Source organism: Somniosus microcephalus, chromosome 15, assembly GCF_052327205.1.
Source record: "Somniosus microcephalus isolate GS21.2 chromosome 15, FLI_Smic_1.0, whole genome shotgun sequence".
NCBI lineage: Eukaryota > Metazoa > Chordata > Chondrichthyes > Squaliformes > Somniosidae > Somniosus > Somniosus microcephalus.
In genome coordinates this window covers 73,931,110-73,946,075 of record NC_141001.1, presented here as the reverse complement: position 1 = coordinate 73,946,075, position 14,966 = coordinate 73,931,110, and the positions used below count along the sequence as shown (strand labels likewise).

At 42.2% G+C, this 14,966-nt stretch overlaps 1 protein-coding gene across 5 annotated transcripts in view; it reads left to right on the top strand.

The window, feature by feature from the left end:
• The window catches only part of LOC147107034 (MOB kinase activator 2-like), a 231,286-nt gene extending 221,374 nt beyond the window's left edge, over positions 1-9,912 (top strand). For all 5 annotated transcript variants that reach the window (XM_086008045.1, XM_086008042.1, XM_086008043.1 and 2 more), the window contains exons 4-5: positions 3,266-3,390; positions 8,393-9,912. In XM_086008045.1, coding sequence (XP_085864171.1) covers positions 3,266-3,390; positions 8,393-8,658 — 391 coding nt within the window. In that variant the 3' untranslated portion in view covers positions 8,659-9,912. The remainder of the gene's footprint in view (positions 1-3,265; positions 3,391-8,392) is intronic.
• Positions 9,913-14,966: the final 5,054 nt, after the last annotated feature.

The following is a 14,966-nucleotide window of genomic DNA, read 5'->3' as shown; positions in this document are numbered from 1 at the left end:
GACAAAGGATTAATTGAATTTGGAAACTCTGCTGGAAAGAATACTTGTCTGTGAATTTTCATGCTTTCAAATCAAGACTGACCTATGGAGCAGTACAGAAGGGTCCCAGTGTTTTGTCGAGCTGAAAGACTACCGCAGTAGGTGACAGATTGTGATAGACTCTAAGAGCCTGGAGTGACTGGCAGAAACCTTGTAAATAGTATGCATCTCCTAAAGAGTTACAAAAGAGGGGAGAAAATGGGGGAAATTTCACTAATATGTCTTACAGCTTAATTCAGTAGTTTAATTGAACTTACTCCTGTTAATAGTTGATTTTCTTTGAACCTAGCTATCTTGATATGATTTACATGCAAAATTAATTTCTGTATGAAACCTTGAAACACTATGCTCTTGGGCAATACATTAGAATGTTGCCAAGTATACTTTAGTATGATGAGGCAGGTTTCAAGCTGTGCTCCTGGGACCGTATGCCAAGGACCTTTTAAGTAGCTGACATTGTCACTGCTGTCCTAACCGTGTTTGGGACAAGATGTGAACATTTCTTTTTAATTGGGTCTCTAATACTGCAGAAACTTTGTTGTTTTGGGTAGATTATTTCCTAAAGAGTCTGCAGAATTGTCAGCATGACTATAAAATGCCTTGCCAACATCACTATGTCCTTGGGGTATACAACACCTGTCACCAGTAGTTTACAAGCACCCAAAGATGATGAAGCCGACTTCTAACTTCTGTTGCTGGCCTGATTTACACAGTACTTGTTTGCTCCATGCTGTAATTGCACAAAATATTCGCTTTATCCTGACAGGAACCTTGGTATTCAAGTTTTCTATGATCACATGAAATTCACGGAGCCCAAACTCCTGTAGCCCTATAGCTGATGGGCCTTGTGCTACATCCATCAGTTTATTGTTATATGACAAATGCCTTTAAATTATACATCACAGTTTACCTCGTGATGCTTTGTAATCATAATTACAGATGCTGTGTGCTTTGGGCCCGATTAATGTTAATGCGTATAATGTTAACTAAGTCAGTCAGCTGCGAGTAGTATCTTGTATTTTATCACTGACCTGACATTTTCACTCCACCCTATTTACCAGCAGTAAATTCCAATAACGACTAAAGGAAGTTTGGGTTTTCCCTCTGCTGTCTATTTACCACTACAGGTTCAGAAAGTCTTTTTAAAGATATTTTTGCATTGGGTGACAATACAAGCAGAGGTCTGGAGCTGACCACCACCACTCTCCCCCTTTTTTAACTTGACCAACCTGCTGCCATTGGAGGATCAGTAGGAATGAGGTGTGTTTTTTCGGCACCTCAGGCTTCTGTTGGGACTGAGGGAAAAGGCCGAATCCTGGAGGGTTCACCTCCACTATATTGTCGCATGCCATTGGCAGCAGGAGTGCTGTGCTGCTGCTGCTCCATTAGCAGATTAACAGGAAAGTGCGTGAAGTGTAGTTTTTAAACATCGTGTTGCCTTTTGTCTGAAGGATTTGAAGTATATAGAATATTAATAGATTTAAGGTCAGTTTATGAGTCCCTTTAAGTCATACCCAGTCATAAGTTGCCTTTTCACTTTATCACACTGCTTTGACCTCCTAGCTACGCTGAGTGCACACCCACTCCCTAATAAGGAAAATAGATGTTTTTGAATGATATACACAATAAAACAAATTGACAGCAAGGTAGACACTAACGTGGCCTAAGGAAAGCAATTGTGGTTCGGAACCCATTGATTGAATAGCGGCCTTAAACTTGTTGTCCGCATGGAACTGTACACGTCTTTATTTCACGGTGGCAATCATTTCACTTTGTATCATGAATAATAAATGGTGAACACATTGTTCAAAATCAAAAATAGTTTTGACAGGAGTAAGCATAAGTAATTTTATTAATGTAATAATTGAAACACATTATTGCCTTAATGCTGCCGGTAACACTGTTCATGGTAGCAAGTGTTGAATCTCTGCATATAGCAGAATTTCCATTTGTAGATTTAACCATTGCAAATCGTGTTCAGTAATTTTTCCAAGTGTTATTTTTTAATGAAATCTGAGGAATTGTAACCAAAACATAAAACATTTTAAGTGGCAGTGTATTTTGATGCAGCTAATAGTTTCTACATAATTTTTAAAGATGAAACTATAACCTACATTTTTCCCAAGCTTTGTTCACAGAAATGAAAATGGGGTTACCTTGCAAGCTGTAAGAAAGAACAAACTTGCAGTTGTATAAGCACCCTATCATGTCCTTGGAATGCCCCAAACCACTTCACCAGTGAATTACTTCTGATGTGTAATAGCTTATGTAGGTGAAAGCAGCAGCCAAATTCTTCTTAGGCAGTCCCTCGGAACTGAGGATGACTTGCTTCCACATTAAAAATGAGTTTGCAGGTGACTGATGAGTCCAATGCGGTACCTACAGTCTCTGTCACAGGTGGGGCAGACGGTGGTTGAAGGGGCGGGTGGGTGGGGTGCTTGGGTTGACGTGCGCTGCCTGCGCTTAGCTTCTGCTTGCTCCCGACGAAGAGACTCGAGGTGTTCGGCGCCTTCCCGGATGCTTCTCCTCCACTTTGTGCAGTCTTGGGCCAGGGATTCCCAGGTGTCGGTGGGGATGTTACACTTTTTCAAGGAGGCTTTGAGGGTGTCCTTGAAGCGTTTCCTCTGCCCACCTGGGGCAGAGGAATTACACACAGCATGACCCACAAACAACGAAGATATGAATGGCCAGTTAATCTGATATTGGTGTTGATAGAGGAATGAGCATTGGCCAGGACATGCAAAGTCCTGACTCTTTGAATAGTACCACAGGATCTTTTACATCTACTTGAACAGGCAGACAGACAGGACCTCGAGTCAATGTCTCCTACCTCTGACAATTCAGCACTGCACTGAAGTGCCAACTTAGATTATGTGCTGAAGTCCTGCCGTGGGGTTTGAGCCCAGGATCTTCTGACTCTGAGGTCAGAGTGCTACCAACTGAGACAAAAAATGGAGGATATTTGGTTGCTGATCAGACTATTTTAAATGTGTTTAGAGTCTTCAAAATAAGTTGTATCAAGTACATTTTCAACTTGGCTAAATTGGCAGGATTGTTGATTGGTTAGGAGAGGGAACGTGGAGAGAATATCTTGCTTATTGGGTGAAGCTCATGACTTGGAAATTGCTCCGTTTCTCACTTTGAGAGTCACTTCGAGGAGCAGGAGATTTATCTGTTGCAATCATTACCTGTAATGAATTGAACTATATGTCTTTTCTGTCAACAGGCAATATTACTGGTACGATGAAAGGGGAAAGAAAATCAAGTGCACAGCCCCGCAGTACGTGGACTTTGTAATGACATCTGTACAGAAGTTTGTGACAGATGAAGATATTTTTCCAACAAAATATGGTAGGTTTTTATGTATATTTTTCCATTTGGGTTTGTGGATATTCTTGACCAGATGTCTGTGTTTAAAGAATTATTTTGGTTGCCGAGTAAGATGGCTGTGCTGCAATTCAGATGAGGGTCAGCATATTGCTTTGAGCAGCACAATACCATTAGAGCTGTCACACATTTGAGGATTATTAAGTTCGACTTTTATTTATCTTGTTTAAACATTTGATGCACTTGTGGGGAGCCTGAATTGTGTACTTTTGGATTGGCCTCTGGATTTAGAAAAGAGTTGTCCAAAGACTATGCCCCCTCTTTATTGCTCTCCCTTTTGAAACTGTTTCACTTAAAATCCTTGGTAAATTGTGAAGGGAAAGACGTTGCTTAGTTGCACAGTGCTTTATGGCTTCATGTTTAAGAACTGAACGCAAGATCACTTCAATAACTTTTGACATGTCTGATTTCCATGACATCTTTCCAGAGCAAAAATGACAAACAATTTAATGCCGAGTATTCCATTTCCTACACACTTTTTTATCAGATCACTGGCGCTGAAATAGATTGAATTAAGTGGAAACATCGAATAAGGGGATCTTATTAAAAGAACACCACATTGTAGCAGCACACCAAATAACTCTGACATGGTAGTATCACTTAACAGTAGTACGGTTGCTGGCATATATGTATGCCAAACCTACCTACTATGTGGATTCAGTTTGTGATGCCAGTACTGCTCCGATATTGGAACAAACAAATGTTGAATGGTAGAAGAGGACATCTGTCGTACTATAGGCTATCGCCCTATGAAGGGGTGTAGGGAATTTTTGATTTAAAAAATAAGACACCAAATTTGAATTTGTCCCCCACCCCCCTCCAGTTTTGCTTTGCATTCCATGTGCATGTGCTCAGCACACTATTTAACCCGTTGACATGAAACCACCCATAGAGGTGGCCAGTCTTGAGGCTGTTTACTGTTGCTGTCCCCAGTACTCTTGCCATTCCTCCATCATGTTGCGTACTGTCAGACCCAGTCGGCTTGCTCTCCTTGCCAGTAAAGGTGCATATCAGTCCTGGGATTTGTAGTTCCTTGTAATTTGGCAGAAGACACTGTTACAAGGAAACCTGATTAATCCGGTCGCCTGTCATTTTAATTCACCGCTCCATTCCCACTCAGACCTCACCGTACTCGGGCTCTTGCATTGTTCCACGGAAGCTCAGCGTAAGCTCGAGGAACAGCACCTCATCTTCCGATTAGGCACTTTACAGCCTTGCGGACTCAATATCGAGTTCAACAATTTCAGATCATAACCTCGGCCCCCATTACATTTTTACTTATTTTTTATCCACACCTTTGTTTTGGCTCGCCCCCCCCCCCCCCTTTTCTTTCCCACATGGCAGCTGTCTCCCATTCTGCCAGCGCATTTCACACCTAATCTAGAGCCGTCTTTTGTCTCCACTAGTCCTATCACCATCTCGTCTCGTTTTGAATACTTCTTAATGTCTCTTCACTTCTCTTTTTTGTTCTCTCCCAGCCTGGCCTTTTAATCTATTTTATTTCCTGTGCTTTTTCAGTCTTGACAAAGGGTTTGACCCGAAACGTCGACTCTAATTTCTCTCCACGGATGTTGCCTGGCCTGCTGAGTTTTTCCAGCATTTTCTGTTGTTATTCCTGATTAATCACATCCTGCCAACCAGGCCTTGGGGTCAAAACTGCCCTACAGACAATCTAATGGGCATTATAATTGTGACATGGCTAATGGTGCTTTTGCCCCATCTATATTTTTTTTATTGCTTCCAGGATGTGGTGGCTTAAGATTCTATGAGGGGGGACAGAGGGGGGTTGTTACCAGAAGTGAAAAGTGTGAGCTGGGTACTAATGGCTGCTGAGGTAGCGGGGAGCAAAGCCACAGAGGGGTTTGAATATGAGAATTTTAAAGTCAATGGGAAGGAGCCAGTGGAGATCGGTGAGGACAGTGGTGATAAGATGAGCAAGACTTTGTGGGTTACTGACCAGAGAATCATGTTTGTATAATTTGGAGCGGGAAAGGCTGGGGAGGAAAATGTTGGAGAATCACACCTTGAGGTGAGAAAGCTTGGATAGCAGAGAACATGAGGAAGGGTGCATTGGGAATGGACTGAATGTGAGGTTTGACTCTCAGCTCGGGGTTAAAATAGTAAACCAAGGTTTGTGCACGTATGGGTTCAATCTGAGGGAACAGTTGGAGATAGCAGCTGAATAGGATGGCTTTGGTCTTGCCATTTGTTGATCTAGGGTCAGTTTTTGCTGATCAAGAATTTAATATTAGGTAGTTAGTGGCACAGTAGTGACTCTGGAATTAGGGGAAAGGTAGAGTTAGCTGTTATCACCATACGTATGAAAGCTAACCCTATGTGTGTCAAAAAGATGTAGCCGAGTATATAGGTGAGAGATGGGAAGGAGCCAAGGAATAGCATAGCACTCTGTGACACAACCGAGGTGACCAGGGAGGAATGAGAGGAAATGCCCATTCAAAGACATGCTGGCTACTTTGGTACAAGTTTAGAATGGAACCAAGAGGAGGCAGTGCTATGGGGAAGGGTGGGCTGGTTGATTTTATTGGAAGGATCAAGGAGGGTTAGCACGCCACAGTTGTAGTTATGGGATGCCACTGACCTTTGTACAGGGTAGTCTCCGTGATGAAGGCAGGAAAGCAACCGGATTTAAACAAGGAGTGGTGGGAGAGGGGGTTCAAGGACCTTTGCTTTTATATAACATTTTTGTTATAGAAACTCTGTTTCCTTGATGCATGTTGAAAGGTGCAAAACCATAATTCTGTTATCGTCATAGCTACACCTTCTTACATTCCTGTTGTATCATATTTACTGTTGGTAAGTTACTAAACACCATTCAATTGCATGCCACTGATTTTTTTATAAGTCAAAATATCTGACTACAGTATGACAGGTTGTGACTCGCGTGATACGATTCCCAAGGCGGTTACGTAATTTAGAACCACAGCCTCAAAATATTTGAACAGACTTTTATGTTTGTTACTGGTATTGTAAAATATAATCAGATGCTTGCTGGCAAATATAAGTAGTGGAGTTATAGAGATGTATTTTATAGAGTAGGCTTCAGGGTTACTTTGTTTCATGAAGTTCCTGTAGTATTTTGTAGATTACTCCTGTAAGATATTAATTTCCTCCTTGAATTTTAGATTGTAAATGAGAGAAAACCAGCTGATACTAATCAGACCAGACTTGAGTTTGTTTGGATTTATTCGGTACTTTCCAATTAAAAGTCAAGCTATCTAAAAGCTAGGAACGTTTTGGCAACTTCTCGGGAGGTTTGTTGATAGAACGCGGTTATAACTTACAAAGGGAGGTTGGGATGCTGCAATGGGTCACTTTCCCTAGTGGACGCTGGAAATTCTTGTAAGTGGTGCAGATCAGGAAACGGTTGCAATATTGTACACTAGTGTGTGTCTCCCTCTAGTGGCAGGTAATCTGAACCAATAAATGTGGAGTGCGAGGTACTGGTCCCTGCATAACGCAATTTGTACAATCTGGAAACCACAAATTTTCAACTAGATTTTAGACCAATTGTATGTTTACATCATGTGTGTTAAACTATTTGGTCATTGTACTTCAAACGTAATAAGCTACACTTATTGAATATATTGCATGTGAAGGTTGAATTGTAAAATATAGCACTTTATTGTAGAGGGAGAATAAACATCCCATTTAGTGTACTATTTTGTTTATGATGCAAGATGTCCATTTGGATATTGGATTCCTTGCATGATACAATTTACTTGATTGTCCAGCGGTTAGGCTTCCTGATTTTCACCCAGGCGGCCCAGGTCTGACTCCTGCTATGGGAATACATGTTGCTCTTGTACATTCCCCCTCCCTTTGTGGCTCATTAGTGGCCGTGTATTCAGCTGTCTAGGCACCACTCTCTGAAATTCTCTCCCTTAAACCCCTCTGCCTCTACCTCCCTCTCATTTAAGGGACCTCCTTAAAACTCACCTCTGGCCAAGCTTTGAGTCATCCCTCCGAATATCTCCTTTGGCTCAGCAGCCTTTTTTTATTACTCCTCTCTGAAGTGCTTTGGAATGTTTCTCTACTTTAAAGGTGCTATATAAATGCAAGTTGTTGCAAATATTAACTTTATGTAGGAAGTCAGTGTGCCAGATGCATCTTTAGGGTACCTCGTACTTAAATCAATTTGACCACGGATAAACTGACATTATTAGCCTGTGCTATAGGTTAATAATTGTGGTCAAACTTTCCTAATTTTATTTGAGTGGAGGGCTGTTGGGAGCTGGCCTGTGAGCAGCCGTAATGTTTGTCACAGCATCCAGCAAGGATGTAATTACATTTCCTGTGCCTGCAAGTGATGGCATGCAGATTTCAGAATCCCTGAATAAGTTATTTGGCATTCCCTTGATGTGCATATCAGGAAGAACGAGTCCCAAGAAAAGGAGCTGGCTTTGCCAAAGTGATTAGTGGATTCCTCTCCTCCATCTGTTTGCTGGTTCTCCTCTTACTCTTTTATTTGACCTTGCTTTCTTATAATGAACGAGAGCCATGGACAAGAAAATAAAACACTGTGCACGCATGGCAGGCCCATTGAGCAGTAACACGCTGGCTGGGTTAGGCATGTATAGCTGTGCACCCCCTGTCAAATAGTCACCATCTATCACTGGAACAGCAGCAGGAACTGTAGTTGATTTTTATCCATTCCCTGCAACACTGAAGACTGTTTTAGCACCTGCACTGTCGCACTGAGATTGGTTAACGTAGCACAGACCAGAGATGAAACCTAGGGCTTTTCTGGTCTGAGTGGCTCAAGTAGTAACTGAGCCAGTGAGGGAGCCTGGTGATTACCACATTTTCTTCACATTTCTTTGTTTCCCATTTTCAGTGGCATCTCTGGATTGATTCTATTTTTTTGTGCTTTCAGTGTCTAATTTTTTTTTAACCAAAAAGGCTAATTATGATTAGGTTCTAAACGTGTTCCTCTTTCTCTTTGCAGGCAAAGAATTTCCAAACTCCTTTGAGTCTTTAGTTAAAAAGATCTGCAGGTATCTGTTCCATGTACTGACTCACATCTACTGGGCTCATTTTAAGGAGACTGTTGCATTGGACCTGCACGGACATTTAAACGCACTGTATATGCATTTCATGTTATTTATAAGGGAATTCAGTTTGGTAGATCCCAAGGAAACACTCGTCATGGATGACCTGACTGAAATCCTCTACAGCAACGTAGCAGCACAGAACCACGTCAAGGAAAGATGAGCCCCATGCAGAGGAAAGACATTTGATCATGAAGACTGTGGGACTTAACTGAAATGTGCAGGATCAAGTGTGAAATGTAATTTCACACTCTAAATGCAGTGTTTACTTTTAGGAAAGAACCACGTTTGACATGGGAAGATGCTTTCTAGAATGGTGGTACTGCCATTTTTAATATATTATGATATGTTATTAAAAATGACTTTGACTTTGAAGTGGCATGCTGGCAACATGCTCTGTTTACTGCTTCTCCCCTAGCGAGTTGGAATGGAATGGATGAGCCTGGGTTTTAACCCAGGAATATAGAGGTTGGAATTTTTATGGTTATAATCTTAGAATACTGGAGCTATCATGTTGCTCTGGCAACTAATCAAGTACCTCTCCTCATTATCCGGCTTCGACCAGTTACACACGACAGGAATAATTTTTCTTCACCCATTCTGTCTGCAAGCTCCATAGTTGTATTCAATAAAAACTTAATCTGCAGCTTATAACAATTATTTTGGCTTGCATTCAAACCTGTGGGATGAAAATTATTTTTCCCTCATTAAGCAATTCTATACTCAGTTAACCTTGCAGATTAGCCTCAATTTAGAGCAATAGTCAAAGCCAGTGCTGCTGGGGAGCAATAAAGCATGCGAGGTGGGCACTGCAGTCAGGCCTGGTTCAGCACCACACGAGGGCCTCCGCTCTGGCACATTTTAGTGGTGAGCTCCTGTTGCTTCTCGTCCTTGCACAGTTATCTGGGAAATATTCCTGATCAGGCAGAAAGAGGAAAGTCAGTCTGATGTTCCTTCAAAGGTAGCCACTTCAGAGTGCGTACACACTTTTCTTTGTAAATACTGTTTAAAGTTGAGGTTGGCGTGCTGTATGTGAATGCAAATAGCAACCTTAGTTTTTCCATCAGTTCATTATTGATTTATGGTTATTTTCATTTTCTGTTATAATGCATCGTCTAAGTTTAGCCAAGTAGCTAGCCCTTAAGTTTGTTAGGAATAAAAAGAGGGGGCTTGGGGATCAATACGCAGATTGATTTCCAATCTCAGTTGCCTCATTTTTGGTTTAAAACTGAGGGATAGCACACAATATTTCATTTTAATTAGCATTTTATTTAGAAGTGTAGGTCTTTTTTTTGCTGTTTCCGTTTCTCTTGTGTTGTACTTGACCCTTGTTAGTTGTAGTCAACCTTGGTTTCCAGGTGTTTTTGGCTTCATTAATATAAAATTACAAATAAAAATAGTGATATAAAACAAAAAATGGCAATTGTCTGCTGTGTGATGCATATGTTTCTGAAATGAATGTCTCAAAGTATTCACATTCTAGGCCTTAGCCTGCTGAATTTATGATAATAGCGGCGGCAATGTTGGACTGTAGCCACGTGCTAAAATGCAAGAGTAATGAGTTGCTTCTGTGCAGGGATCAAGATTACACTCTACTTTAAAGAACCCAGGTTTCAATCTTCACTGTAATAATCAGTTTATTGGATTCTGTGTAAAGTGGGTATTTAAAACAATCCTCCTAGCTAAGCTAGCTTCAGAGTAGATGAGATGTTGCTTATGAAAGGATAAACTCAAATATAAATCTTGGAATCCTTTGCTTATCTTCAACATTGAAGAGGATCTTTTAAAGGAACTTTTCACTGTGCTATTGAGCTTCTTTCTTCAAAACGTTCAACAAAACATAATGTTGCCTTTTTAAACGCTCTTCATAGATTGAGTATTCATATGCAGTTTGCTGTAGAAGAGGGCAAAAAAAGCAGCCTTGGTAAGTAAAGTTTTTTTTAAAAGCTTACCCTTGTTGAGTTTGGGGCAGTTTTGTTTATCAATACTAAAATTTGCATATTATAACTCTTATACCATGATGCCTTTTTAAAAATAAATCCTTGTCACCATTATGATGGGGGCTATTTACACTTTGTTGGGATTGGGCTGAACGGAATGTCTCTTTCCAAGTTAACTTACATTTGTGCAAAAGAAAATCAACCAAGTTTAACAAAATCCCCAGTTACCTCCGCTCCATAAATCTCGTCGCTTCTTAGCTGAATTATTTGATAGAACAATGTGGCAAGGAGATGAGCCATTTCTGCAAACCATGACAGAGGGAGAAGATAGAAATTGAAGGGAAGGGCTGGAAGAGACAGTTATTGAAGGCTACTCCATATTGACACTCCCCTCCTGATCTGGGTGTAACATTGCTGGTGCCTTCCTGACATTTGTAAGCAGCAAGTTTCCAAGGGGAGGAAAAATAGGAAATGAAATCTTGAATTCAGGATTAGCAAGTTTCCTTAATTTACAGCAGGTTTTGTCTTGAATTTTGTTCTTTCCTCCAGTAACTTCAATTCTTCTTCCTCTCACACCCGCCAAAAATAAATCCTGACATCACATGTGGTGACGATCCTCTTGACAGCCAGGTCTTAGCCATGTGCAGTGATGTGAAGTTACTGGAGCTGAGCTCTGTTCTATCTCAGCTGGAGTACTATACTTCTAACCAGCAGCTCTAAAAGGATAATGATGAATCATTGAGGCACACCAGTAAGTGTACAGTGAAATCAATGTATGATGGTTACAGAATTTCAGTAGGCCATACTTTCAACTTGCCAATTATTGATATTTGAATGAGGAAATTTCAGTTTGAAATGGCACCAAAACAGTACTTCTGACCGATGTAATTCCTTCCAGCCCCTGCTCAAGTTTCCTCAGTGCACCATTACATATTCCTGGTCCTGTTTTTAAACACTTCAAATATTCTTTTAAAAGTTTATTTTTAAATTGAGACTTGTTTGAAACTTGAATATAGTTAGTGTCTCCTTTAACAGAAGAAAGGTTCTGTACTACCACAAGTAGGCCCAATTCCCTAGTCTGCAGAGACCTTGGTTTCCTGCTAGCAGCTACTGGATGCTGTCCCCTCACTGTCATTTACATCCAGTGGGTTGAGAACAGCAGTCCATCCCCAGGGGAGGGCAGAAGAAAAAAGGTTCCAATAGGATTCTTGGGTGGGTGGGTGCAGATGTTGCATTGGGATTTAAAATGGCAGGCTAAACAAAGGTAAATCTAGCCCAGGGGTCGTCTCAATGGTAAACTTATCTCTTCAGAATTTGGGTGCAGGTGGAAGATATGAGGCCCACAACAAACGACGTGGTAGTAGATAATGCTATCGTCAGCAGTGGAAACAAACAGCAAAAATGTTTGAAACCAGCTTTTTAATGAATCCTTTCAATCCAGAAACCATCCAAGAGACATTGTGGCAGTGCTGGCTTTTCACCTCCTCTAATATAAGAGCAGGAGTAGGCCATACGGCCCCTCGAGCCTGCTCCGCCTTTCAAAAGATTATGGCTGATCTTTGACCTCAACTCCACTTGCCTGCCCAATCCCCATATCCCTTCATTCCCCTAGAGTCCAAAACTCTATCGATCTCAGCCTTGAATATACTCAAAGACTCAGCATTCACAGCCCTCTGGGGCAGAGAATTCCAAAGATTCACAACTCTCAGTGAAGAAATTCCTCTTCATCTCGGTCTTAAATGGCCTACCCCTTATCCTGAGACTAGTTCTAGACACTCCAGCATCTACCGTGTCAATCGCCTAAAGAATCTTATGTTTCAATGAGATCACCTCTCATTCTTCTAAACTTCATAGGCCCATTCTACACAATCAATCTAGTGAACCTTTGCTGCACTGCCTTAAAGGCAAGTATATCCTTCCTTAGATAAGAAGACCAGAACAGTGCACAGTACTCCAGGTGTGGTTTCACCAAGCCCCTGTACAATTGTAGCAAGACTTCCTTACTCCTATACTCCAACCCCCTTGCAATAAAGACCAAAATGCCATTTGCCTTCCTTATTGCTTGCTGTACCTGCACACTAGCTTTCTGTGTTTCTTGCACGAGGACACCCAAATCTCTCAACACCAACATTTGAAAGTTTCCCACCATTTAAAAAATATTCTGTTTTTCTATTCTTCCTACCAAAGGGAACAACCTCACATTTCTCTACATTATACTCCATCTGCCACCTTACTGCCCACTTAGTCTATCTCTATCCCTTTGCAGACTCTGCGTTCTCCTCACAGCTTACTGTCCCAGCTAGCTTTGTATCATCAGCAAACTTGGATACATTACACTCGGTCCCTTCATCTAGGTCATTAATATAATAGCCGAGGCCCCAACACTGATCCTTGCGGCACCCCCACTAGTTACAGCCTGTCAACCTGAAAAAGATCTGTCTCTCCGTACTCTCTGTTTTCTGTCTGTTAACCAATCCTCTATCCATGCTACTATATTATCCCCAACCCATGAGCCCTAATCTTGTGTAATAATATTTTATGTGGCACCTTATCGAATGCCTTTTGGAAATCCAAATATACTACATCCACTGGTTCCCCTTTGTCTTCGTCTTCTTAGGCAGTCCCTTGGAACCGAGAATGACTTGCTTCCACATTAAAAATGAGTTTGCAGGTGACTGATGAGTCCAATGCGAGACCTACAGTCTCTGTCACAGGTGGGACAGATGGTGCTTGGGTTGATGTGCACTCCTTGAGCTGCCTGCACTTGGTTTCTGCTTGCTCCCGGCGAAGTGACTCTAGGTGTTCGGCGCCTTCCCGGATGCTTCTCCTCCACTTTGTGCGGTCTTGGGCCAGGGATTCCCAGGTGTCGGTGGGGATGTTACACTTTTTCAAGGAGGCTTTGAGGGTATCCTTGAAGCGTTTCCTCTGCCCACCTGGGGCTCCGAGTAGAGCGGTTGTTTTGGGAGTCTCGTATCGGGCATGCGGACAATGTGACCCATCCATCGGAGCTGATTGAGCGTGGTCAAAGCTTCGATGCTGGGGATATTGGCCTGAGCAAGAACACTGACGTTGGTGCGCCTATCCTGCCAATGGATTTGCAGGATATTGCGGAGGCAGCGTTGGTGGTACCTCTCCAGTGCTTTGAGGTGCCTGCTGTACATGGTCCATGTCTCTGAGGCATACAGCAGGGCGGGTATCACTGCTGCTCTGTAGACCAGGAGCTTAGGGCCGGGTTTGAGGTCCTGGTCTTCAAACACTCTCTTCCTCAGGCGACCGCAGGCTGCACTGGCTCACTGAAGGCGGTGTTGGACTTCGTCGTCGACGTCTGCCCTTGTTGACAGTAGGCTCCCAAGGCATGGAAAGTGGTCCACGTTGTCCAAGGCCTTGTCATGGATTTTGATAATCGGGGAGCAGGTTCGTTGAGGACCTTTGTCTTACGGATGTTTAGTGTAAGGCCTATGCTCTCGTACGCTTCGGTGAAGGTGTTAACAATGGTTTGGAGTTCGACCTCTGAGTGAGCGCAGACGCAAGCGTCATCTGCATACTGTAATTGGACGACCTCGGATCTGGACTGGAGGCGACAGAGGTTGAACAGTTTCCCATTTGTTCTGTAAATTATCTCCACTCCAGTGGGGAGCTTACTGAGGGTGAGATGGAGCATTGCAGCAAGGAAGATTGAGAAGAGCATTGGTGCGATGACACAGCATTGTTTGACCCCGGTTCGTATGTGAATTGGGTCTGTGGTGGAACCGTTGGTCAGGATCACGGCTTGCATGTCGTCGTGAAGCAGGCGGAGGATGGTGACAAACTTTTGAGGGCAGCCGAATTTGAGGAGGACACTCCATAATCCCTCATGGTTGAGTGTCGAAGGCCTTTGTGAGATCAAAGGCGGCCATGTAGAGCGGTTGGTGCTGTTCCCTGCATTTCTCTTGTAATTGTCTACCCTGCTAGTTACATCCTCAAAACACGAATAAATTTGTCAAACATGATTTCATAAAACCATGTTAACTCTGCCTAATCATGTTATGATTTTCTAAGTGACTTGATACCACTTCCTTAACAATGGATTCCAGCATTTTCCCGACAACTGATGTCAGGCTAACTGGCCTGTAGTTCCCTGTTTTTTTCTCTTCCCTTCTTTCTTGAATAGCGGTGTTACATTTGCGACCTTCCAATCCACTGGGACCTCTCCAGAATCTAGGGCATTTTGGAAGATCAAAACCAATACATCCACTATCTCTTCAGCCACCTCTTTTTTAGAACCCTGGGATGTAGGCCGTCAGGTCCAGGGGATTTGTCGGCTTTTAGTCCCATTAGTTTCTCTAGTACTTTTTCTCTACTTATATTAATTACGTTAAGTTCCTCACCCTCATTAGACCTGTGGTTCCCCACCATTTTTGGTATGCTTTTTGTGTCTTCTACTGTGATGACAGATACAAAATATTTGTTTAATGTTTCTGCCATTTCCTTATTCCTCAATTTCTCCTATCTCAGCCTCTAAGGGACCAATGTTTATAGATAATCTGGTTTC